Source organism: Vitis riparia, chromosome 10 (assembly GCF_004353265.1).
Source record: "Vitis riparia cultivar Riparia Gloire de Montpellier isolate 1030 chromosome 10, EGFV_Vit.rip_1.0, whole genome shotgun sequence".
Classification (NCBI taxonomy): Eukaryota; Viridiplantae; Streptophyta; class Magnoliopsida; order Vitales; family Vitaceae; genus Vitis; species Vitis riparia.
In genome coordinates this window covers 5,951,417-5,979,344 of record NC_048440.1, presented here as the reverse complement: position 1 = coordinate 5,979,344, position 27,928 = coordinate 5,951,417, and the positions used below count along the sequence as shown (strand labels likewise).

At 36.2% G+C, this 27,928-nt stretch overlaps 1 protein-coding gene across 2 annotated transcripts in view; it reads left to right on the top strand.

The window, feature by feature from the left end:
* The first annotated feature begins 7,714 nt into the window (after window positions 1–7,714).
* The window catches only part of LOC117923575 (vacuolar sorting protein 3), a 31,126-nt gene continuing 10,912 nt past the window's right edge, over window positions 7,715–27,928 (top strand). The window contains exons 1-6 of one of the 2 annotated variants that reach the window (XR_004652640.1): window positions 7,715–8,970; window positions 17,382–17,657; window positions 19,284–19,480; window positions 19,715–19,856; window positions 20,548–20,820; window positions 20,921–20,993. Coding sequence is in view for 1 of the 2 variants with exons in the window: in XM_034841930.1 (XP_034697821.1) it covers window positions 7,825–8,970; window positions 17,382–17,657; window positions 19,284–19,480; window positions 19,715–19,856; window positions 20,548–20,820; window positions 20,921–20,993 (2,107 nt within the window). In the remaining variant the exon portion in view is untranslated. The remainder of the gene's footprint in view (window positions 8,971–17,381; window positions 17,658–19,283; window positions 19,481–19,714; window positions 19,857–20,547; window positions 20,821–20,920; window positions 20,994–27,928) is intronic. The other variant, XM_034841930.1, reaches the window with a different exon arrangement.

Genomic DNA, 27,928 nt, shown 5'->3' with positions numbered 1-27,928 from the left:
AGAATTTCCCATATATATATATATAAGAGGATATGTGTGGGTGTGACGATACAGATACAACACAAAAATTGAGAAGAAAAAAAAAGTAAGAGGAGTAAAAAGGAGTGTGGGTTATTTAGTCTTGTGTATGCATAATTCAATTATTATTCTTTTTCTTATTGGTAATTATAAACCTTTAGTATTTTTCTAGAAAAAAATTAGTATAACCATTGACCCATTATTTTCATAATGGAAGATTTTGATCAACCCAGGTCATGTGGTTTTTTTTCCCTTCATAATGGAGGGTAGTATACCTATTAACCCATTATTTTCATAGTGGAAGATTTTGATCAAATCAAGTCATGTGGTCTTTTTTCCCTTCATAATGGAGGGTTTTTTTTATCGCAAAAATTCAGTGTCTTGATTTTTCTGCTTTGCCTTTTTTTTTTTTTTTGATTTACCTATTGATTTTTTTTTTTTTTGAATTGTCATATGCGTATTTAATTACACAAGTGAAAAAAGGGTTTATTTTGTTTCACTAGCAAGTGGTATTAGAGTGTTTTTATTTAATTCTTGGGGTGATTTCTTGTGCTAATTAAATGAAGGAATCAAGTGGGGCTAATACTGTGATGTCACTCACGACTTTAAATTATTCAATTTGGAAGTCAAGAATAGAGGATATGTTGTGATGTTATGATTTAGAAGACACTATCTTGGGTGACAGTGCTGAGCCATCAAATATGATTGATGAAAAATGGAAAAAGTTGAATAGGAAAGTAATTAGCATAATCAAGCAATGGGTTGAAAATGTGTTTAATGATGTTTGCTTGTGAGACTAATGCTTATGTATTGTAGAATGCGTTGCAGGAGATATATGAGAGGAAAACTACACAAAACAAAGTTTTTTAATTTAGAAAGCTTATGAACTTAAAATACAAGGATGGAACTCCCATTACAGAGCATTTGAATACCTTCCAAGGTCTATTGAATGAGTTGATAGCTATGGGGATGAAATTAGATGATGAAGTACATGTTTAAATCTTGTCGAGTTCTTTATCAAACAATTGGGAAAGTCTTGTTGTTTTACTTACCAGTTTTGCTCCTAATGGTGTTCTTACCACAAAAATGGTAAATGAAAGCCTGTTAAATGAAGAAACCAAAGAAATAAGCAAGGGATAACTATATAGCAGCAAAAACCTATTACAGAGAGGCAAGAGAGGAGTAAAAGTAAAGCTTCCAATAACCGTGATAAGTCATAAGGAAAATCTAAGTCAAGAAAAGATTTTATTAGTTTCCATTGCAATATGTTACCTTCCAACAAAACTGTTGAACCGTGAAATTACAATTTTGCAAATCAACTTTAGTTGTAATTTAATCATTTTTTTTCTTCTATGTCTACAAATGCCTCCACTTCAAGGCGCAACACATACATGCATTGTTTTGTGTATAGGGTGAGTCTTGAAGTTAGTTTTTTGTTTTTTTCAAAGAAATATTTTAATAGGAAGTTTCCTATTTTAAAAGATCTCTTTCTTACTTTTTCTAAACATTATTTTGTTTTCTTTCCTCCTTTATACTTTGTATCATTTTTCAATTTGTACTCACTTTGTATCCTCTTCCAACTTGTCCTCCCTATATGTATATATAATTTGCTTTTGATCCCCATTTAAAAAAAAAAAAAAAAAGTCTTAACATTTGGAACACATGTTGATCTCTATCGCTTGTAAACATGAATTTTCTTTAATGTAACATTTTAAAAAAAAAAAAGAAAAGAAAAATTATCACTTTAACACTTGAGGAGGAATTTTTAAGAAACTTAAATAAAAAAAAATGAATATTTAAAGTTTGACCCTTATATAATCAAGTTGTAGCCTTAACACAAAGCAGTGTCGTATTTTCGACACTTCTGTGCTAAAGTTTTCTCCTATGCGAATTGACTTAATTTGAATACATAACGGTGTTCAAGTTTTAAATATTTAATTAAAACTAAAATTATATTTAACACATATGCAATCAAGTCATGGTTTTAACACTATGCGGTGTTGTACTTTTGGCGCTTAATGCGGTTTAAGTGTTAAAGTTCTTACTCATGTAAATTGGCTTAACTTGAATGCATAGTGGTGTTCATATTTTAATATTTAATTAAAACTGGAATTATATTTTACACCTATACAAACAAGTCATGGCTTTGATGTTGCAAGATGTTGTACTTTCGATACTTAATGCACCATAAATGTTAAGGTCTTCAGTCATGCGAATTGGTTTGGGTTGGATGTGTAGTGATGTTCAACTTCTCAAAACTTAATTAAAATTGAAATTACACTTAACACTTATGTAGGTAAGTCATAACCTTGATGCTACATGGTGTTGTATTTTGACTAAGCCTTACATAAGCTTGTGTCTTTTAGTCATAACCTTGACTAAGAAGTCACCCTTTATATCTGCATTGTTATAAGTTTCGATGAAATGGGCAACGTGTTGCTTCAGATTTCTCTTTCCATCAAATGACTAGAACTTTAAAGGTTGATAACTCATAAACATACTTAAGTTATCAATCCTCTTGGTGTAAGACTTAAAGTACAGGTGTACTTTGTGAGGGTTTACCATATTACGCTCTAATGGTGTTAGTTATCATTTCCTGAAGCTGTTGGACGGATAGTGACGTCATTGAGGTAGATTCAATGATTTGCCCCTTAATTTGCACTGATTTAGATGCATACGTTGCATCACCTAGAGAAGCAATCTTTGGAGAGTAAGTCCTTAGCTTGACTCAACCTTATTTTGTATATGTGCCTCACTCTTACTCACAAGAAATGTTATTTACAGATTTTTCTTCTCGATGGTCTTAGTGAGTTTGGTGATGACACAAGCCATTTAAGCTAATTGTTTTTCTATAGATGTAGTGTTTGTTGTCATTACCAACATAGTTACTGCAAAGAAAGAAGTAAAAGAGTCAAAATGGTTGAAGGAGTCATCCTCATTTGACATCCTAATTGGTGATCCAAAATGTGAGTCAGTGCTAGAGTTGGCATATGCAATAGAGTAGGGGGACTTATCCCTAGAGTCCTTTAGTGTTGAAGAGCATTTTTCCCAACTATGTGGACTTTAAACCTTTGTGCTAGGAACCTTGGATTCTCCGTTCTCATACCCTGGATTGAATAGGTGGATGCAAACTACCTTAGACCTTTAAAAATCTTATACACAACATAAAAATAGCCTTTTTAAATTTTAAAAGGATTCAAAAAGTGCTAACAAAAGTCATTCCTTAGATTCAAATGTTCCTGAATCAAATTGAAGATGATGAATCGGTAAATGTGTGAAAATCTTCGTATAAAGCAAAGCAGAAATTCCTAAAATTGAAGGAAATGTAACTAGTTTCCAACAATGCCTTAGTTTAAGAGATGATGGCTCAAAAATGTTAAGCCCTACAAATCTACGGAAATAAAACACAGAATCGTTTTTTGGTTCTCTGCATAGTAACAAAAACAAGGGAAAACTTCTTTTTAGTGTTATGTGAAAACACTATGTTTTAGGAAATTTTTTCTAAAAATAGTTTAAAAATTTTTTTGGAGTCAAGTGTGTTTTCTATAAAAAAAAAAAAAAAAAAGTGTTTTCTATTCTCAAAAATAGAAAATTGCTTTTGAGAACAGTTACCAAAGACATCCTTATGAGATTGGGAAGAGAAAAGACTATAGAGAGGGCAATTACAACACCAAAGAAAGCCATAGATCTAGAGTTGGCCAAGACTATAGTAGTCGTTGAGAATATCATAATTGTGAAGATGGACACCAATCTCTTCAACATGTTAACTTCCATTATTTGAGAATGATGAACTTTATAAAATCAAATAAAATTTGATAATGAGAAAAAGAAGCGAGGAAATAGAGAAAAGCACATGAAAATTTTTTATTTTTTATTTTTAAATCTCGATGAATATGTGCTTATAGGTTGAGAATACATGTCTATATAAGTGAAGTGACATACTTAACTTTTTGTGTAAGTGTCAATTGAAAAGACATTACTAACATAAAGGAAACTGTGAATTGAAAAAGTATCAATGACAATTGAAAAGATATCATCGACATAAAAAAGAGTGTGAACTTAAATGCTTTTACCGTTTTATGAAAGGATTTTTAGACTATAAATTACTTAAAAGATATAAGTGGATATGGCTAAGATGGAAAAATCATTAAAGAAAAAAAAGTTTACAAACACTAGAGAATTTTATACATTACTAAACATAAAAGTCTAACTCTATTCTAAATAGGTTTAAAATGTTAAGTAACAAAAGAAAGTAGAAAGCGTTTGATAGTTTAGTCAGTCTTTTAATCGGTATACAAAATTAATCTTATTCTTGAGTTATCAATCACATCAAAATATTATGGTGCAACTTTTTCCCATTAGAACCAATTCAATAGCTGGATTGACATATAAAGATGATCTCACCATCTTCTTATGAGAAATGATTTGTCACACCCCAAGACCCACTCCAAGGGCGTGACAGTCATTTCACACCTCAAACCCGAAGGCTTAAAGTGTAACCTGACCCAAACAATTATCTTGTAACTGGAAGTTACCAATTACCAAATACCTGTTCAGAGTAGTGGAACAAAATTCTAAAATCTTCAAAACTTAACTTTAAAACTAAGCATCCATCAACCAAAATCCATTATCCAAATAGATTGCAAACTCAAACAATTCAAATGCTAACAAAATTTTCATAATCCCCAAATCTCAACTTCAAACTATCATAAAAAAAATTTAAAGTTCAATATCTAAATAGCTTCCAAAAACCATATAATCCAAATGAACATAAACTTATAAGCTAGCAAGGTCCAAAAATAACATCCTAAGCAAAATCCTAATAATGACCATTCCCCGACCTAGCCATCACTCCTAACCCGAACTAAGGGTACTTGAAAAGTAATTAACAAGTAGGAATGAGCTCAAAGCCCAATAAGGAACATTAATTCAATCCATGGATCAAATATTTCAAGTTCACTTGCAAAATAGGAGATATTATAACTGATTATTTTCATAAACCTTTGAGTCAGTTTTGTCAATACATTCAAAACTTTAACTGTACACTATCATTTTTTATTCAAACATTTTCATATCAAATTCAGTCAAAACATTCAAATCATTTATTTACTCTGGTCATCAAACATCAAATGATGTCTAGTTAGGTGAGACTTTGCAAATAGGTGGTTAGCCTCAAATTGTTTCTTTAAGGTGGACGGAACCAAACACTACTAGTACTAGTAGCCTCTAACCAAACCCTTAGAGGTTGGGGTCCAAATTAATTACATTCCCCACCAAAAAATGTAAAGGTCAACTATTATATCCTGTTGACAAGAGCTAAAAAGTCAAAAGTCAATTATTATATCTCGTTGATAAATGTCAAACAAACCAGAGTCAAACACTTATTTCAATTATTCAAAATTTCAAAACATAATATCTCCACATTTCACTATTGTAAACAAAATATAAGGTTCTAACATATTTTTCATGCAAAACATATTTGATCCATGTATAAAATGAATAATAACTCAAAACGTTTCCAAATGATGTATATAAAAATTTATTTCTAAAAAAAAACAACTGCATTAATTTTCCTTACCTTAAAAGCACTTAGAAACCTTAAGAGTTTAACCCCAAGAATCTAACTCCCCCCTAATATAACAAAAAGATACTATTATCACAAAATTATTTTTCAACTTCTTAACCAATAACAATTTAATTAATTAGTTTCCCTTTATTTATTTTATTATATTTTATTATTTATTAATTTTTTTTTCAAAAATTTATCCTCAATAATTTGTTTCTAATTTTTAAACTAAATTGAATTTCTTATAAATATTTATTTGAAATAATTTATCTCATCACTTTATACACGAATTTATTTATTTAATCCAAACCCATTATTATGTAGGATGTAGGTTTCTAGACCTACTTCTTCTTTTAATAATATTAACTTATATATATGTATTTTTTTTTTCATCCCAGATTCTACATACCATTTAACTTTTCAAAGTACACACACCAATTCTACATATCATTTGACTTTCCAAATCACACACACCAAACAACATCATCTTTAGGATTTCTTCATTTTTTTTCTTTTATATACCCAATCATGTCTCAAGTCCTCCCTCAAAGACTTCTTCCACGTTATTATTATTATTATTATTATTATTATTATTTAACAAAACAAGCCCTAATCTAGATTGGGGTTTCTTAAAAAATTACCTAAAGTTTTCACAAAAAGTGACGGATCTAAGAAAATAAAATTGAAGAATTAGGAGAAAAAAAATATCTTACCTATAGAAATCTGTTATTCAAATCCTAAATTCCGACTCCAATCTTACGTTCTTTGAAATTCTGTAAACAGGAATGCTATTAAGAAAATAACAGAAAGAACAACAATTTCTAATTTATACCTAAGGTATTTATTCGAAAAATTATATTTTTACCCCTCTTTCATTTTATTAAATTAATTAATTAATTAAATTATTATTATTATTTTCCTAACTTATCCCTAAAAAAAATTTGGGCATTACATGATTAATGAGCCTAGTTGTCAAAGCAATCTCTCAAGAAAGTTTCAAGTATTTGTCTTCTCTCCCATAATCAGAAACGTATTGTGAAAATGACATATGCTCATAAATGATTCTCTTTAAACACTTTTTTACTAACATATATTTTGTTTGCCTCGAAAACATAATCTTTGTTTTATTTATTTCACTATTTCTCTATACCGCATTTATTTTTTTTATTCATTTATTTTTGCTTTTTTGAAACTCTCTTATATCTTATATCTTAGACAACTCATTTTCATTCACATTCTGATTCAAGATGTTCAATTTAGATTAAATTTTAGTTATTATGAATTTAATTAAAGTCAATTTCTCATTACTTAAGTTGCATTGAAGTCAAATTTTGTTTATAAATGCTTAATTAGGATTATGTTTTAAATTATAATGGTAAATTTAACTACAATATAGTTAAATTTTATTTATAAATAACTTAACTAGAGTTAAGTTTTTGTTTTATCTACGAATAACTTAATCACAATAATTTGAATCGTATAATTGTTAAGTTTCATTTAAAAAGAATTTAATAACGAGCAATCATAGAAACCTTGACAAAAGACATTATGAAATGTTTTCGATTATAATAGTAAATTTAACTACACTATAATTAAATTTTATTTCTAAATAACTTAACTAGAGTTAAGTTTTTGTTTTATCTACAAATAACTTAATCACAGTAATTTGAATCGTATAATTATTAAGTTTCATTTAAAAAGAATTTAATAACAAGCAATCATAGAAACCTTGACAAAAGACATTATGAAAACATAAACGAAATTGCTAAAATCTCCGAGAAAATACAACTACGAAAAAACCAAACAAAAAATATTAGTAAGAAATCTCAATAAAAAAAAATATCTCTAATGAAAAACTAAAGAGAAAAATAGAAAGTGTGAAGGATGTTGAAGTAGAAAGAAAGATGAGAGGAGGCTGGAAAAAGAAAGAGAATGCAAATTTAGAGAGAAGAGAGTTAGGTTAGGTATGAAAAATGTGAGAGGCATCAGTCAGAAATAAGAGAAAAATGATAATTTGGAGGAAATGAAGGGGGCTAATATTCAAAGTATGAATTATTATTTTTTAAATAATGAGTAGGAAGAGGTGATTTTTCGAAGAATTTTAAAGCAGAGTGGAGTCGGTTGTTGACAGTAAACCAGACCATTTTACTGGTAGGTTAAACTCCGAAAGGAAAATACCATCGTCTTCCCACTCTCCTTCACTTCGATGCCATCAATGGCGTAACCTCCTCTCTCTCTCCATGGCCAAGCTTCACCCTTCAAGCCGGACAGTCCTTGAACTGCTCGCCGATTTCGAACCCGCGAAGCCGGTTCGTATCCGATCTATCGCCACCTTCACTTCCTCCGATTCTGAAACCCTAGTTTACATCGGAACCCAGTCCGGTTCCCTAATCCTCTTCTCTCTCAACTCCAATTTCCCCTCACTTTCACACAGTTCAAACGCCTCAACGGCCAACGCTGCCAAAAATGTTCCCTCTCATTTGCGGAGCGTTTCGGTGTGTGATTCACCGGTGGATTCTATTCACGTTGTGGCCGACATCGGGAGGGTTCTGGTGCTTTCTGATGCGTTCATGTTCTTGATGGATTCGCTTTTGATTCAGCCAGTGAAGAGGCTGAGTTTTCTCAAGGGGGTGACCGTGATTTCCCGGAGGTTGCGGACCGGCGACGCTGAAAGTTTGGATTTTTCGGAGAACGTTTCGGGTTTGGTGGAGTCTTCGAGCGCGAGTCAGCGGTTTCTGATGAAATTGGGTAGTGGGATTAGGGCCAACGGTGCGAAAGCTCGGGAATCTGAGCACTTGCGGGACGGAAATCGCGTGTTTGCCATAGCTGCTGCTAAGAAATTGGTATTGGTAGAGCTTCTTTTGGTCAATAGATTAGGTAGGAGTGATAGGGAGATTGATAGTGCTGGTGGGGGTGCGTCTTTTGTGATTTTGAAGGAAATTCAGGGTGTTGATGGGGTCAAGACCATGGTTTGGATTGATGATTCGATAATTATAGGTACTTCTAGTGGTTACAGTTTGATTTCATGTGTTTCGGGGCAGTGCAGTGTTCTATTCTCGCTTCCGGATCCAACTAGTATGCCTCACCTTAAATTGTTGAGGAAAGAGCATAAGGTGCTTCTGTTGGTTGACAATGTGGGAATAATTGTTAATGCTTATGGGCAACCAGTTGGTGGGAGCTTGGTGTTTCGCCATTTTCCGGATTCTGTGGGGGAGATATCTTCATATGTAGTAGTTGCTGGTGATGGGAAGATGGAATTGTATCACAAGAAGTCGGGTGTTTGTATTCAAATGGCTTCAGTAGCTGCAGAAGGATCTGGTATGTCTGTTGTTGCGGATGCAGAAGATGCAAGTGGGAATCTTGTTGTAGTTGCAACTCCATCCAAGGTGTGCAAGCCTTTTTTTATTGGTTCAATTCTATGATTATTCTGTTGTGGGTGATTCGATATTTATTTGTGTCATTGATGAGAACAGAGTTTATCCATTAGTCTAAACTTTAATAAGAGTCAGTAGAGTTTATCACTTTGTATTGTCTGTTTTTTGTGTGCCTGTGTGTAAAAGTAATGCATGCACAATATGAACACTTTAATTAGAGAGGGTTTTAGTATTGGAGGTTTTGATCATGGTGCTCTTTTTTCAAGGATAAATGCACAAAATACCTTGTGTGATGGAAAAACAACAGTTTTGAATGTCAAGGCGAGATGAAGTGGCTTTCCTATTAGGGGAGCAACAAGCTCTCGACTGATAATGTCAACCAAATTATTTCTTTATAGGAAAATAGAATATTATAGAAAAACCCTTTCCAGAAAGGGAGTATATAAAGAGAGTACATGCATATACATATAGATAGATAGATAGAAAGAGAGAGACAGAGAGAGAGAGAGAGAGAATGTGACTTACTTATAGATCCCTAAATTTGTCTTGATCCAATATAATGTAGGCTCATTCAATCTTGGCCCAATTTAGCTCACTCAGAGAGAGAGAGAGAATGTGACTTACCTATAGATCCCTAAATTTGTCTTGATCCAATATAATGTAGGCTCATTCAATCGTGGCCCAATTTAGCTCATTCATTCCTAGCCAATATGATGTGGCCTAAGAGAGAGAGAGAGAGAGAGAGAGAGAGAGAGAGAGAGAGTGACTTACCTATAGATCCCTAAATTTGTCTTGATCCAATATAATGTAGGCTCATTCAATCTTGGCCTAATTTAGCTCACTCATTCCTAGCCAATATGATGTGGGCTCATTCCATCTTGGCCTAATACAATTTAGGCCCTCTTGCCCTTGCTCATGTACTCTTTACCTTTATCCTTGTTTTTTTTTCATCTTATTTTATTTATTTAATTTAATTTAATTTTTATTTTTTTTAATAGGTAAAGAGAAAGAGATTAACAATGCCTAAAAAGAGGGCATACCAAGGTAGACACAATGTATACAATATGCACCAAAAGGCAAAATAAAGGGGAAAGCTAACCATAAAAACTTTCACCCTTCACTTGGAGCTATGCCAATCAACAAAGTCTTAACATAGTTAAGGAACAGTTATTGGTTGGCGCCCTGACTCATTCTAATAAAGTGCTCTTAAAAACAAATTTGAATGCGTTGTCTAACTATTATACATCTTCGAAAGGTATCCTATTTCTTTCCTTCCAAACCATTTAAAACACGCACAAGGGAGCTACCCTTCACGCCTTTTTCTACTTTTTTCCTATGAAGGATCTATGTTGAAGGATTCCTCTTATTGAAGCATGCAACACCCAAGCCACTCCAAACAACAACAAAAATTAGTTGTCATAAAATATTTGCCTTAAGGTAGTGAATGAGGATGTAATAAGTTGATTCTTCATCCTTTTTGTAGATGTTACACTTGTTCTGTATAACCTATCCCCTCCTTTTGAGCTAGTCAATTGTCAAAATCCTATCCTAAGTAGCTTCCTTAGTGAAAAAAGCCCATTTTTGTAGGAGCCCATGAATTCTATACAATGCTTGTGGGAAAAGACTCCCTATTAGTCTAAACTAGGGAGGAATAAAATGACTTAATAGAGAAAATGCCTCCATTGGAGACCTTCCAACTCCTTTTATCCCATGCTTCCCCTTTGGTACATATTGGTTAGAATCTTTGAAGGAATTGCCTAGAGAAGCAAGGAGTCCACTTACTTCCCTCTCCTACCAGCTCCCACATCTCTGCTACCTAGGAGTCCTTAGTAGAGGCTACAAAAAGTAGATCTAGGAATGACTCCTCTAATTAAAGGTCTTTGCACTGCTTGTCCCTCCAAAGCTTAACCCTTCTCTCTGTTGCCAACTATAGGCAAGATTTGCTTTTCAAATCCTTCCAACCACTTCTAATAGCTTTCCATAAGCCCATGCCATAACCATCCCTCACATCTCTAGAGCACCATCCTTTCTTCTTTCCAAAGCTTTCCTACTATCACCTATTTTCAAAGGGACTCTCGCTCTCTCTCTTGTGAATCTTTGATTCCACTTACCAATGAGGACCTTATTGATGAGATTGAATTTTTGATGCCAAGGCCCTAGTTCTTTTTATCTAAGTGGATAATAGCCCAATTAATGAAATGAGGTTTTTTTCTAGGGTCCCTCCATCACAAAGAAAATCTCTTTGAATTTTCTCCAATTGTAAACTCACCCTTCTAGGAAATACAAATCATGTCATGAAATAGATAGGAGGGCTATTTCAGGTGTATACTTTCAGGTGTACTTTAGGCTTTCTTTTTACAATTGCTTTTACTTATCAAAAAAAAAAAAAAAAGATAGGAAGGCTATATAATTTGCTTTTGATTAAAGTGTACCTCTCCCTTTTTGAGAGGTATTGGCTCTTCTACACCACTAACCTTAACTGAAATCTCTCCTTTATCACATCCTAAACCCTTAAGGACTTATGGGGAGCTCCCAAAGGAAATGCCAAATGTGTGGAAGGCTTCCAACTTTACACTACACTCCTAACACCACAACAAGCTCCACCACATTAGCAACTTCCCCAATAGAGATTAGTGTGCTTTTCTTGAAGTATTTTCAAACCCGAAATAACCTAAAATCACATAAGAGTCTAACTAAAAAATTCCAACTACTCAAGGTTGTTCTCATAAAAGCTTAAAGTATCATTGACAAATAGAAGATGAGTCAACTCTAACCACTCTCCTCCTCTGCTGCAACCTTGAAACTTGGAAAGAAGCCCCCTTCTTTCATTCTCAGTAGCATCTAACTAAGTGACTCCATGGTCAAGATGAATAAGAAAGGAGAAAGGGGATCCCCATGCATCAATCCCCTAGAACTCTAAAAGAAACCAGCTAGAGTCTCGTTAATTAGAACAAAAAATTTTGTTGTTGAAATGCACCATTTGATTGAATTGACCCACTTTTGGCCAAAACCCCATCTTTTCCATGCTTGCTACCAAGAAGTCCCAAGTGATGTGATTGCACACCTTTTCTATATCCAACTTACAAATGACCTCTATTAAAAATTTTTATCCTTGAATTAATAGCTTCATTTGGGATAAGGATGACATCCAAAATTTGTTTACCCTTCACAAAAGCATGCTGAAAGATTGAAACCACCTAATCAACCACCTTTTTTAGCCTATTGGCCAAGACTTTCCCTTTTTTGGTTTAGTTGATGTGAAATGGGTTTTTCCAGAAACTGTAAAGGAGGTCTTAGCTAGCTGGAGGGGCTCGTTTGTGGGGAAGAAAAGGAAAAAGATTTGGGACGCCATTCCATTGTGTATTTTTTGGACGGTGTGGAAGGAGAGGAATAGATTAGCCTTTAGGGGGGGTGTGTTGAACATTCAGAATTTAAAGAATTTTTTTGTTTGTAATTTGTGGAGTTGGGCCAAATTGTATGTAGGTGGGGAGGCGTTCTCCCTTATAGGCTTCCTGGAGTGAATAGCATCCACCTAAAGGGAGGTGATTCTTTTTGTCTTTGTTTTTTGAGGCCTTAGCCGCCTTGTATACTCCCTATATACTTTGTGGTGTTTTGCCTTTTTAATGCATATCCTTTACTTATCAAAAAAGTTTATACAAGCCCCCTACCAGGCTGGTTGGCTTAAAATCTTTTAAATCCTTTTCCTTCCCTTCCCCACCCCCCCTGCCTTGCTGCCTTCCTCCCTCTTTGAAATCAAGACAAAAAAAAAGGCATTTAAGCTTCTCTCAAAGGAGCCATTATCATGGAAGTCTTTAAAAAAATCCATCACCTCTTACTTAACAAACTCCTAATCAAATTGCTAAAACACCAGGGTGAAGCCATCACGCCTTGAGCCTTCTCCCCACATAGACTAGACAAAGCTAAAAAACTTCCTCCTTGGAGAAGAGGGATTCTAAAGACCTAGCATCCTCGTGCTCCAAAGATACAAAGCTCATCCCCCTTATGTTAGGTCTTAAATCTTCCAATTTGGACAAGAGAGATTGAAAGGCCCTAACCATGCCTTCTTTAATTTCTACATCCTCAACAAGCTATTAATTGTTAATTTGGACCTTGTTTCTAGTTTATTTCTACTTTTATCTTTATTTTTTTCTTCATTTTTTGAACTTTATTTTGAATTTATGATTTGCATTTTTTGGGCTCTTGTGTGGAAAAGAGGAGAGAGAAGGTTAGATTATAAAGGAGGATAGGGAGAGTGGATTAAGGGGATTAGGCCTTTGATTAGGAGAAGAAAAGGAACCCCTTTTTTTCTTTTTAAAATTCGAAAATAATTAAGAGAAAAAATCCAAGTAAAAGATAATGGAAAGGAATGATTGGCTTGATTTTGGGTTGAAAAAGGACGATCAAAAGTCTAAGATAGGAGAAAGCAAAGAAGAAAAAGATATTAGAAAGGAGGCATTTTGACTGGAGAGGGAAAAGGAAACTAATTGAAACTTCAAATTTGATTTGAGTCAATAAAAAAAGGTAAAAAGTGGGGAGGGGGTTGGGGGGAGAGAGGAAATCTTAGAATTTTGAACACATGTTGAAGATTTCTTATTTGAGGGGAGACCAAGGTTTTGGGGAAAAGGGAAAAAGAGATTCACGATAAAGCGGGGAGGAAAAAAAGAAGGGGACTGGGGGGGATTTTGAGAGTAGAATGGAAGGAGGTTTTTGCCACGTGCATATATGATTTTCTTTAGAGCATCAAACGAAAAGAAGAGGGGTAGAATATTCCAACCAATCAAAAATGAAATTGTCTTCATTCCTTTTTCAGTTAATCTCCTTTCCCTCATAAATCATTGTCTAATCTCATAGTCACATCATCAAATTTATGTCATTTTTTTTTATAGATGAGTAAGCAAATGCATTAAAAGCACATGGAAAAGGTGCACCAAGTACACATGGAGTATATGAAGAGCATCAAAAGGATACAAAGGGAAAAAGAGAAACAACAAACCATAGCTCAAACCAAAAACAATGACCTATGGATCTATAGAAATAGAGGGCTCCAAAATGACCTATAATTAAGATCAAAATCTGCCACTTGACAAAGGCCATCAAATCGCCTCAAAACAAGCAACAACTACTTGCTTCAACAAATACCACTCCCCCAAGCTAGTATCTGACATGGCTACCTACTATTCCTTTGAAAAAATCGAGCAAACAAACTACTATGAATCCCTTTCAAGATTTGAAGAGAATGTAATCATCCTCTTCTCCACTCCGGTCCCCTTATTGTGTCTTTAGCCTAGAAACTTAGAAACCAATCCCCACCACTCTTCTTGCTCCTTCTCCTTTTTCCACTTGATTGATTGTAGTTAATTGAACAACTTCCAAAGCTCCCTTTCAACGCAAGATGTAGAGAAAGGCCTCCCCTTAGTACTCGAGGTCACCACTTTACAACCCTTTTTGGCTTCCAACTTTCTCAACAAGGACGCTACTTCCTTCTCACAATTGTTCACTGGCAAACCCAACCACTCCCTAAGGGATACAAAATTCTTGAATGACAGGTTAGAGAAATTCTTGTCACCCATCATGTCCTTACTAGGGCTATCATTTCTTAAGACCATCTTTTCACTGCACAAATCAGGGTTTGCGGACTTGGCCACATAGTGAATATTTTGGAAGTTCACAACCAAACCCTTATTGGAAAACCAGCACAAAGGCCCACAACCACCACCCTTACTTTCTATTGAAAATCCTTCATCTTGATTCCTTAAAAAAACTAAGTTATTGGCCATCACCATCAATGCACCCTTGTCTTTAAAATTAGAAGAAGAAGAAAAAGGGGAAGTCTTGATTCCCAACAAGAAAGCAAAAGATGAGTCATTACTTGCAAAGCCATTTTCTTTAACCTAGTCCTTTTTGGAAAGGAACTTATCATGTAGATATTCCTCCTGGATTTCCTTCCCATGGTTTTGTTGTGTTCATGCTCAAAAAATAGATGTTTATACATGTTCAATATGACAATTTGTTTTGGTTTGACAAAGAGAGAAACCTCCACTCTAGGGGCACTCAAGAGTTGGTGATAGGGTTCTTGTCACTAATCTGCTGTTCGATGACAATATGCTGGTCTTTTGCGAGGCTTCCCAAGATCAAATGACTTATTTAAGCTGGTTGTTGATGTGGTTTGAAGTCATCTTAGGTCTAAGAATCAATTTGGATAAAAGTGAAATTTTGTCGATAGGGACAGTAGAGAATCTAGAGGCTTTGGTTCTCGAGTTTGGTTGCAAAGTGGGGATGCTCCCATCTACTTACTTGGGGCTTCCTTTGGGTGTGCAGTGCAAGTCCATGGCAGTTTGGGATGGGGTGGAGGAGAGATTTCGGAAAAGGCTTGCCATGTGGAAGAGGCAATTTATCTCTAAAAAAGGGAGAATCACTTTGATTCGGAGTACTTTGTCTAGTATGTCCATTTACTTTATATCTTTATTGTGTATTCCAAGAGTGGTTAGATTGAGATTGGAGCAAATTCAAAGAATTTTTTCGTGAGGTGGGGGAGCTATGGAGAGGAAGCTTCATCTTGTAAAGTGGGCTACTGTCTATTCGGACAAAAGAAAGGGTGGTTTGGGAGTTAGATGTCTTTCTACTTTCAATAGGGTCCTTTTGTGTGAGTGGACTTGGCGTTTTGCGACTGAAAGGGAGACTCTTTGGAAGCAAGTTATTAGTAGGAAGTTTGGGGAGGAAGAAGGGGGGTGGGGTACCCGGGAAGTGAGGGAGGGGTTTGGTGTGGGGTTTTGGAAGGAAATCAGGAAGGAAGGGTCTTTATTGCAAAACAAAGTTGTATTCTTTGTGAGGGATGGTAGAAGAGTGAGATTTTGGAAGGATAAATGGTGTGGGAACAATGCTCTTTGTGATTCTTTCCCATCTTTGTATGCTTTAGTGGCTTCTAAAGAGGCTTGGTTAGTGGAGTTGTGGGACTAAACGAGTGAGGAAGGGGGTTGGAGTCCTAAGTTCTCTAGGCCCTTCAATGATTAGGAGGTGGAGAGGTTACTTGTGACAATACAAGGAAGGAGGCTTAATTCTACTTTGGAAGATAGGGTGTTGTGGAAAGAGACTAAGGACGGGATTTTTTCTGTCAAATTTCTTTATAGTGCTCTAGATTCAAGAAGTGTTGTTCAGTTTCCAAAGAGCATCATTTGGAGCCCTTGTGTTCCTACTAAAGTGGGTTTTTTTTTTTTGCTTGGGAAGCGTCTTGGGGTAAGGTGTTAACTTTGGATCAACTAAAAAAGAGGGGGTGGACCTTAGCTAATAGATGCTTCCTTTGTTATGCGGAAGAAGAGTCTATTGATCATATTCTAACTCATTGCATCAAGGCAAGAGTTTTATGGGAGTTATTGTTTGCTCTTTTTGGAGTGATGTGGGTCCTTCCATATTTGGTTAAAGATACCCTTCTTGGTTGACATGGTACCTTCATGGGCAAGAAGTGTAGTAAGGTGTGGATGGCAGCCCCCTTATGTCTTTTTTGAGCGGTTTGGAAGGAAAGAAATAGAATTGCTTTTGAAAATGAGGAGCTTTCGATTCATAGGATGAAAAATTCTTTTGTATGTAATTTTTGGTCTTGGACTAAGTTGGTTATAGATGAAGGGCCTTTACCTTTAATAAACTTTTTTGATTGGTTGGGTTCTAGATGAGGGATGATGAATTTTTTGTATCCCCTCTTTTTTTTTGTTCTTGTCTTTTGGCGCCTCATGTATACCCCCCTGTTTGCTTTGGGTCAGCCTTCAGGCACCCTTTTCTCTCTTCATATATATATATATATATATATTTTTTTTTTTTCTGTGCTTTACTTATATAAAAAAAAAGATTCCATAATATCTTTTGCCTTAAAACTTTTACATTTTTTTTTCCCCTTTTTTTTTGTTTCTGTCATTAGCTTCTGTTTTCTCTGCCTAAGATATCTCACCCTGATTCCTTGTGTACCTGTTGCTCTTTTAATTCAACTTCCATTCCTACAAAATATAATTATGCACCAATGATTCTTTAAAGAAAAAGTGCCTGTAGATTTCACTCAATTTGGTATATCTTGCAAAGAATATTGCATCTGAATATAACATGATCTGTAGACTATGACTGTACAGTCCAAAATGATCTGTGTTGTAACACTCTTCTCATCACAAAAATATTTTACTTAAGATATGTGCGATTGGATAGTAGCTACCATTTCTACATGCTGTCCAAGTTGCTGGGGCCATGGTTGTCTTCCTTCTAATTTGTTTGAGTATTGATTTCTTTATTTTTGATCTGCCTGCAAACAGTTTCATAAATACATCATTTGCTCAAGCATCATATTTTGTGATCCCATAATGGTCATATGCTACACCTAGATGTGTGCATAAGTTGGAAGATTGTTTGAAAATTTACCTGTTTCATGGTGAATAATTTTTTAGGTTATTTGCTACCGTAAAGTGCCTTCAGAAGAACAAATTAAAGACCTTTTGAGAAAGAAGAACTTCAAGGAAGCCATCACCTTAGTGGAGGAGCTTGAATCTGATGGCGAAATGACGAAGGAGATGCTTTCATTTGTTCATGCTCAAGTGGGGTTCCTCTTGCTCTTTGATTTGCATTTTGAGGAAGCAGTGGATCACTTTTTGCAGTCAGAAACAATGCAGCCTTCTGAAATATTTCCATTCATAATGCGAGACCCAAACCGCTGGTCTCTTTTGGTATATCTTTTACAGACTCATGTCCATGTTTTTGCTGTCAATGCATTTCTTAATGGTCATTTCTTTTATTTGGTATTTTATTAGCTGATGTACTATGTTGATAGATCCTTTGGCATAGGCCAGTGCTCAAAACAACATTATTCATTTCTAGTCATACTTTGCTATGGAGCTGTCCTGGATTTATTTATATCCCATTTTCATGTGCTTTTGAGTAGCATTTTTTGGTTGATTTCCACAAAAAAATTCATTTAATATTTTCTCTCCTTTGAATATGGGGAAGGATGCTCTTATGTTTTTTTCATTGACAAGTAAAGAACTACATTAAAATTGCCTAGTGAAAGGGTGCATTAAAATACATGGCATATACAAGGGTGTCAAAAGTCAAAGAACAAAAGAGTAAAACAGAGAAATCACTCCCTCAGCTTACTTGTAGCCTAATCAATCAACAAAGTCTTCCATAAAAATAGACATCTCCTCTAAACCTCCTCTAAACCTCCTCTAAACCTCCTCTAACCTACTCCAAAAAATTACACATAAAAGAGGTTTTAAGCTCTTGATTTGAGTCTTCCACATTGTCCAATGACTTGATTTCTGTCCTACCAAATAGTCCAAAATAGTCCAAAACAAACACAGAGGTGCAGCTTTCAATGTTTTCTTCTGCTTCTTCTTGTCAAAGTATCCATTCCAACTTAGAAGGGTAGTTCTTACTCCACACTCGTACTATTCCAAACAAGGAGAAGACAAACTGCCATAGGATTCTTGCTTTGGCACAAATGAGGATATGCTCAGCACATTCTTTCTCACCTTTATACATAAAACATCTATTCACCAAAGTGCATCCTCTCATTTTAATTGATCGATAGTAAAAAAATTCTTTTCCAAATTATCTCCTAGGCAGAAAGCCTACTCTTGTTGGAACCCATGGATTCCAAATAACATCCACAAAAAAAGGCTCTGATCCCCCCTGTACCATCCAAGAATAATAGGATTTAACTGAGAAGTTGCCCCTATTTGAAACCATCCAGACCAAACCTATCCTTGCAATCTCAATAGGAAGGCTTCATATTAAGGTGTCCTATTATGTTAATACTGTTAATGATGCTTGATGCTACCTTACTGTTGGGCTATTCCTGCTGGCTACGATAGTGGTGAAACACTATTGAGGAATTCACATATTACTTGCAAGCTCTTCCTCTGATCTATTGGAATGATGCTCTTATGTTAATATTGTTACTGTTCTGGACAATTGTTGTTTCTGACAGTTATGAGATACTTAATCTTGATACACTTAGTGATAGAGAATACAAGGTGCGTCACCCGTTATATTTTCTAGAGCTTTTGACTGAAACTATTTTTTTTATTGATTCTATTTTTAAGGGAGTAGTTTTTTCTAACACTTCTCAATGAAATAATAAAGGGTCAATAAAATATGACATGGTATTTATGCTAGTACAACTGAGCAATTGATTCTAATATGTTGCAAAAGGATGGAACATTGTTGATGATATGTGGTATTGAAGATGAAAGCATTATTACTTTTCTTGCTTGTATATAATTAATCTGTGTTGATCTCCTTATGTTGGTATTTGCAAAATCTAAAATCATATCATTGAACTTATGATTCAGGTTCCCCGGAATCGGTATTGGGGTTTGCATCCTCCCCCTGCACCTCTTGAAGACGTTGTGGATGATGGATTGAAGGCTATCCAAAGAGCTATTTTTCTTAGAAAAGCAGGTGTAGAAACCCCAGTAGATGATGATTTTCTTTTGAATCCACCAAGTAGAGCTGATCTATTGGAATCAGCTATCAAAAACATTATCAGGTGTATATACATTTCTTGTGTTTGCCTTTTTATTTTTGTTTGTTCTTATCATTATTATTACTGTGTTGGGTTTCAAATTAGGGTAATCATAGATTATTCTTAATAGAATCTGGGTAAAATAATCCATATGTTTTTAAGTTTGCATTTTAAATATTTTATTTACTTTAGTTTCATGGTTGTGGCTTGTGACTAATGCTAGTTTGAATACAATTCTCTTTGTCTCATTTGTTACAGGTATCTACAGGTTTCACGCAGGAGGGACTTGACTTTGTCAGTGAGGGAAGGAGTTGATACACTTTTGATGTACCTCTATAGAGCCCTAAATAGTGTGGATGACATGGAGAAGTTGGCATCTTCTGAAAACAGTTGTATTGTGGTATGTGCCAAATTAGATTTGCTCTTAAGGTATTCATATTCTTGCAATATTTTCAAATCCGGAGCATTGAGGAACCTGTGAAATGACTTTATTTATGTCATAAATAAGTTGATAAACAAAAAATAAAACAGAAGAAAAACTGAAAAAGAGAGAAGTTTGAAAAAGATTTCCCAATATACTTTTCCTAATACCAAAAGGCAAAAGGAAAAAACTATTTAGTTATATAATAAGAGTAGATAAATTGGGCCTTACTAAAAGAATATAAGTAATTAATATTAACTCACCTTGACATCATTGGTATGTCAAATCTGAAAGTGGGCTTTGCATGTCATACGCCTTGAACTGGGCTCTCTCTCTTGGGACTGTGATTGGTATATTGACTAACTGCTAAATTTGAAGGAATTTCACTAAAAAGTCATGAACAATAGTGTAGGGGTTTTAAAAACTTGAAGGGGGACTAATTGATGGTATGGACTATTTCAACCATCCAATTTGTTCCGGGTTTGAAAACATTGTATCCTGGGTTAGTTATAGAGTCAAAATCAAAGTAGTTTATAAGCCTCAAGACAATGCGCTATGTCGAATGTTGGTAAACAGCGGAATCTTAGTATTCCAATGCATTGCAAAACAGAGAGGCTGTTGTCCGAAGCCTGCTTGAAGGATGACCGTACAACTTGCATGGGCGGTGCAGGAGGAGTTAGAAACTTTATTGGATGAATCTGGACATTTGCGGACACTTGCCTTCCTGTATGCAAGTAAAGGAATGAGCTCAAAGGCTCTTGCTATTTGGCGTATTCTAGCCAGAAATTATTCATCTGGCCTCTGGAAAGATCCTGCAGTGGAGAGTGAGCTTCTGGATACAAATGCAAGTACTCTCTCTGGCAAGGAGGCTGTTGCAATTGAGGCCACAAAGATCCTTGAACAGTCATCTGATCAAGATTTGGTCCTGCAACATCTTGGATGGGTATGCCCATTTTGTGTTTAGAATTTTTACTGTGCAGAGGTTGTAGTTGTTATGCTTCATGACTCTAATGTCTAATTGGGAGCTTTATGGTTTCTTTTAGATTGCGGATGTCTGCCAGGTACTCGCAGTTCGAGTTTTAACATCAGAGAGAAGAGCTGATCAACTTTCACCTGGTAGGCATCATGTGCTTCCAAGTAACTCATGTTTTCCCATGTTTTGATTATTTTGATATCCATTTTCTTTCATAGTTTTTAAAGTGCTTCCCTTTTAGTACAGGGTACTTGCTAAGAAGCACATAAATGTTTTCTAGTCATTAAATGGTGGATCCCCTTTTCTCTAAGCTCAGTTTATAAATTGTGACATCTACTGAATTTTGGTCCATTTATGCAGCTTTTTTAAGCTCAATCATGCTTTACAGTGCTGCAATTTGTTTCATGCAGTGCAAGTGTTATCATCTTTTAGCTATAAAATCTCGGCCGCATGATCCTCATGTTTGGCTGAAGGAATTGGTCTTTGCTTACTTGAAGAATTAAAAATATTGAAATTCATCTCTTCTTGATTGTGACAACCATTTGGGTTCATTGTGAAATGGAACAGGATGTTCTACACAAAGACCAATTATGTCTTTTTATGTGGATAATGGATTTGTCAACCCTCATACAGAATAAGGGTCAAGGCCTAGAGTTCTAGAACTGGTTGAAAGAGGGGGTTGCTCATCTCCATGATTCACATCATTTATTTGGGAACATGAACAGGTCAAGTGGCTTGATAAGAGAGTGGCGGTTAAGGTGGCACTATGGAGTTGGGTCATGGATGTGGTTACTCTTCAAAAGACAAAGTTGGAAAATCTTGATAAGATGGCTATGGGATAATCCTTGTTTTTTAATGAGCAACCAAGAGATATCTTGGTAGAAACTTAAAAGCAGCTGCAACTTAGTTAGAACAGCAACAAAAGACAGAGTTTCTAACTAACCTGTCCTTGAGAAACCACTGGAAAGATAGGTTATCTATCTATAAGCAATCCTAGACTGGTCAAACTGCACTTTGAGGAATTACTTCTCAATTCCTCGTCCAATTAGAAAACATCTTTAAAAATCCTTTAATTGTTGTTGTTATTTATTTAATTTGATAGGCAGAAATCCTTTAATTATGTTCATCCCAAATACACCGAAAAAAGAAAAAGCCAGACAACCTCCATGCTTTTGAGTGCCTCATCCTCATAAAACTGCCATGCCAACAAAATAAGTTATTCAGTTCTGGCATCATCCAGAAACACCCATGATAACAGATGCCACAAAAATGAGGGTCTTCCCATGTTGTCTTTTTCTTTTGTTTTTGTTCTACGAGAGATTGACATTTTTCTAAAAGAGAAGAGGCTTTATGTGGTGAGGTTTCTAGAGGAGGAAAAGATTGTTTCAGAATCTCATCATCTATAATAGATTGCTCTGATTTCATTGAATGAAGCAATCATATTTATATTTCTTTGCTGGAGGCATTTGTTGGGCTTCCCTTCCTCCCCAAGTGCCTGTATGGTTCTCTGATTTCCATGCTGGTTTTTTGTCTCCTCTACTTGTGATTCCTTGCTTTTGTTTGGCTTGAAGGATTGCTCATCTTTCCTCATGTTATTTATTTATAATTTAAATTCAAAGTTTTGTTTTCTTGTCCAAGGAAAAGAGGGGGGATGGGAGTGATTTATCCCCCACCGTGTTCTAGGTTGGATGGATTTCTCTTTTCAGCCATTTGGGTGGGAGATGTGGTTTTCTTAGTAAATGCTTTTGTGAGGAGAAGACAAATTCTTAATGGTTCTTCTTGCAAACAAGTAGGAAAACTGCACAGATTAGCCAGGCTAGGATGGGCTTCTCCTAGAAGTATAAGCAATATAATGTCCATCTCCTTTAGAGGTTTGGGGACCATTATTAGAGGCAAAGTTTTATGGAAAAATTGCTTGTTTTATCATGCTGATTTGATAGTGTAGTGGGAAAGAAACACAATATTTTTTTAGAACAAGTGAAGGGCATTAGAGACGTCATGAGACCTAATTTATCTCTATTCCTCTATTTGGGCCTCTACAACCAAAGCTTTCAAAGGCATTCTACTCAATGTTATTCAACTCAATTGAGTAGTGATGTGTAGACCAAAGGGTTAGTATACCAAGGCTACATTTGGTTGGCAAGATAGGATATGATATGTATATCCTAGGATATCATATCCTATTGTATAGGAAATGTATATTCTAGGATATCATTTCTAATGGGATATGATATCCTTAGATATTATATCCAATGAACATGATATTTTAATGTAGTGTATGCAATAAGATGTGTTATGCTTTGCTTATATTTAGTTTGTAAAATGAATAAAAAAATGAAATGGAATGTATATTATTTTTCAATGTTTGATGTTTGTTTAAAACAAAAATTATATTGCATTCTAATATTTTATAATTAAAAAAATATAGTTCTCTTACGATTAACAATATTCATGATGGAAATATTTGAAAATTTATAAATAAAAAAATGTTTATATATATGTTATTCAATGTATAAAAATGTTTTTATATTAAATAATACCTATATTGGTATTGTTTTACAATATATTTTATTAATATATTTTTAGTTCTTCTTTTTTAACCACAAATTTAATTCTTTAATCGAAGTTTTTTATTTTTTAAAATAATTAATATAAAAAATAAAAATTGATAAAAAAAATTATGATATGTGGGATATGTATGTCCTATGTATTAACTTAGGATTAACATATCCTATATAGAAGGATAAAAAAAATGGTGAATAATATATCTCATTACTTATTCTATCCCATTTTTTTTTTATAGGTAAAGAAAATTCATTAAGAGCCAAAAGGCTAGAGAAAGGGTATACACGTAGTATACCAAGTACAAATCAGCAAAAAACAAAAGGACGAACAAGCCTGACCCTTACTTGGTGGCTAGCCAGTCAACGAAATCTATCAAAGACAATGTGTGTTCCTCTATGTATACCCTAACCTAATTCACAAAAGTGTACAAAAAAATGGATTTAATATCTTGATCGTTCCTCTCAATATCGTCGAAAGCCCTTCTATTCCTTTCTTTCCAAATGGTCCACATTAGGCAGAGGGGGCAGCTCTCCAAGCTTTCTCCCTTTTCTTGCCCACAAAAGAACCATGCCAACCCAGGAGGTTTCTTTTCACGGAGGAGTGCATCACCCATTGCACCCCAAAAAGGGAGAAGATCAAAAGCCATAACATTCTAGCTTTTTCACAGAATAGAAGAAGGTGATCTGTGGTTTCCTCCTCTTGTTTACACAAAAAACATCTGTTGGGAAAGCTCCAACCAAATCTCTTCAGGCGGTCAGTGGTGAGAAGCCTGTTCCAAGCCGCCTCCCACCCAAAGAAGCTAGCCCTAATTGGAACTCAAGGCGTCCAAATAGTTCTAGCCGGGAAGGGGGGCTTGGTGTCCCTTGAAAGTGAACTGTAAAAAGACTTGACAGAAAAGGTCCCATTCTTGTTCTCTTTCCACCGGAGTAAGTCCTCTACACCTCTTCTAATGGTCAAAGGATGAAGCTTACATAATAAGCTTTCTACTTCTCCCACCTCCCAATCATTAAGGTGCCTGTTAAAACGAAGTCCCCAGCTTCCCCCAACTTCGTCTTCCTCCCAAGCCTCAGCTACCCAGCCTTCTTTGTTGACGGAAAGATTAAACAAGATGGGGAAAGCTTCTTCCAAAGCTTGGTTTCCGCACCACAAGTCCTTCCAAAATTTCACTCTAGTGCCATCCCCTATGGTGAAGCGGGAATGAGAACGAAAGTTCTCCCAACCATTTCTGATAGCCTTCCAAACCCCCACCCCATAGCGGTCTCTCACTCCTTTGGAGCACCAACCCCCCTCTTGGAGGTCATACTTACTAGAGATAATTTGCTTCCAGATGGACTCATTCTCATTAGCTAATCTCCACAACCACTTCCCAAGAAGGGCCTTATTAAAAGTAGATAGACTGCGAATGCCCAGGCCTCCTTTCTTTTTAGTAGCACAAATAGCCTTCCAACCACTGCCCCATAAGAAATCCCTTTGGATCTTTTCAAGCCTTGTGCACACTTTCTTGGGGATCACAAAGAGGGAAAGGAAATAGGTTGGGAGACTAGAGAGAGTGCTTTTTAGCAAGGTGAGGCGGCCACCTTTGGAGAGGTATTGCCTTTTCCAGAGAGACAACCTTTTCCTGAATCTTTCTTCCACTGCATCCCACACCCTAGTAGATTTGTAAGGGGCTCCAAGGGGAAGACCCAAGTAGGAGGTAGGTAAACTCCCTATCTTACATCCCAAGACCGACGTAAGAGTCTCCATAGGGATGCCTTCCCCCACTGGGATGGCCTCCGTTTTGCTCAGATTGACTTTTAATCTTGAAATCGCCTCAAACCACATGAATGTCCAACTAAGATATTGCAACTGATCTGCTTTGGCGTCACAGAAGATTAAGGTGTCATCGGCAAACAAGAGATGGGACACAAGCAGCCCCTCTCTTCCTCTTCCTCCCACTCTGAAACCAGAGATAAAGCCCCCATTTCTTGCACAAGACAGCAATTGGCTAAGGGCTTCCATGGCAAAAAGGAATAGATAGGGGGATAGAGGGTCTCCTTGTCTCAATCCCCTAGAGCTACGAAAGAAACCCGTGGGGCTTCCGTTGATGAGGATTGAGAAGGTAGCCGTAGAGTAGCACCAATTCATCCACTTTTTCCATCTATGCCCAAATCCCATCTTAGTCATCACATCCATGAGAAAGTCCCACTTGACATGGTCAAAAGCCTTCTCAATGTCCATCTTGAGAAGGAGGCCCGGATTGTTGCCTTTCAATCTAGAATCAAGGGCTTCATTAGCGATGAGAACAGCGTCCAAAATCTGTCTCCCATGAACGAAAGCATGCTGTGAATCTGAAATCACCTCCCCCGTCACTGATTTTAGTCTATTGGCAAGGACTTTGGCAAGCAATTTGTACACACTCCCTACTAGGCTGATTGGTCTGAAATCTCTTAGGTCTTCGGCCCCCTCCTTCTTAGGGATGAGCAAGAGGAACGTGGAATTTAAGCTTCTTTGGAAAGTCCCATGGAGGTAGAACTCTCTAAAGAGGCTCAAAATCTCTGGTTTAACAACGTCCCAACAAAACAACCAGAAAGCCATTGTGAAACCATCCGGTCTTGGGGCTTTGTCACCACAGAAGCTGCTTAGGGCTGCAAAAATTTCTTCCTCTGAAAACATAACTTCTAGGCTGCTGGCCAAACCTTCTCCCAGCTCCTTGAAGTTAAGGCCATTGATACTAGGCCTCCAATCCCCTGAATCTGAGAGTAAGGCCTGGTAGGCCCTACATACACCTTCTTTTAGATCTTATAAGGAAGAGAGATTCACACCATTCACTTTTATCTTAGACATGAAGTTCCTTCTTGCCTTAGCATTGGCCATTTTGTGGAAATATTTGGTGTTTTTATCGCCTTCTTTTAACCAGATTTCTCTTGACTTTTGTCTCCAAGAAGTTTCTTCCAGCAGAGCCCATTTCTTATAGTCCTCAAGAGCCTTGTTTTTGGCCTCCACATCTCCAGGAGACAGAGGGTTCTCATTCTCCTTGGCCTCCCATTGCTGCAGGCGAGAGAAGGCCTCTGCTCTATTAGAAGAAACGTTGCCTACCACCTCTTTGTTCCAGATTTTAAGGTCCTTCTTAAGAGCTTTGATCTTCTCAGCTATGCAATGGCTACTATAGCCTTCGACTGAATAGCCATTCCACCAGCTTCTTACTAGGTCTTTGAAACCATCTAATTTCAGCCACATATTTTCGAAACGGAAGGGGCTTTTGCCTGACGAGAATCCACCAGCTTCTAGAACTATGGGGCTGTGATCAGAGACCAAGCGAGGGAGAGCAGATTGAGTGATGGCAGAGAAGTGGTCCTCCCAAGGTTCTGAGATCAGAAAGCGATCCAATCTAGAGGCAGCTTGAGAGTTCAAACCCCCTATCCAAGTGAAAGGACCTCCAGCCAGTGGGAAATCCCTCAGCCCCAGCTCCTCAATCACCTCAGTAAATCTCCTCATTTCCGTTGTGAGTCTAGGGGCATTTCTTCTTTCCTCTGGAAATCTTACAGCATTAAAATCCCCCCTAATGCACCAGGGGTCTTCCCAGATGCCACGGATGGCTCCAAGCTCCTCCCAAAAATCTTCCTTTTCACTGCCTATCACTGGCCCATAAACTCCAGAGAAAATCCAAGAGAATCCATCAGCGCAGTTTCTAAAGCGAACAGAGATGGAGTACCCCCCTCTTTCTATCTCTAACTTCTCCAAGACTCTGTTATCCTAGAAGAGAAGGAGACCTCCTGCCGCACCCCTAGCGTCCACTGAAGCCCAATTGAGAAATCTTCCTACTCCCACACTTTTAACCAAATGCGGAGAAACTTCTTTCACCTTCGTCTCCAAGAGGCAAACCAAATCTGGTTTTTGATTCCTCACCACTCCCTTAATCAGATTTCTTTTTGCACAATCATTAATCCCTCGGACGTTCCAACAGAGAATTTTAATTCTCATTAATCAGCTGGAATCAAATCCCAGGAGATAACTTATCCTATCTCATTACTTACCAGACATGGGATAAGATATATTATCCTCCCTTTTATCCTATCTTATACTTTATCTGGTGAACCAAACATGGCTAAAAGGGAGGATCATTGTTTCAGGTCCATTTTGGTAGGGTTCAGATCAACTCCTAAGAGGCAATTAAATGATGTATTCTTCCTGTATTTTAGAGAAGGTTTCTCTTCTTCTTTTGATTTGGGAAGGATTCCTCATTCTTCAATTGTACGTCTTAATTCTTATAAATAAATCTTTGTTTTTTATTGCAAAAGAAAAAAAAAAAGGTTGGAAAAACTGCAGGTTGTATTTAAATTAGACCTAAGAAGGCTAATGAGTGTCATTTGAGTTTTCCTTAAGTGGGACAGGGATTGGGGAGATGGAAGGTAAAGGGATAGTGGTGTTATCTTTTTAGTTTTCTTCTCCATCATTATAAATGGGCATTCCCTTTTCCATTTCTTTCATAGCTTCCAAGGACGGAGGTGAGGCCCGTGAGGGTATGCGCTCTCAC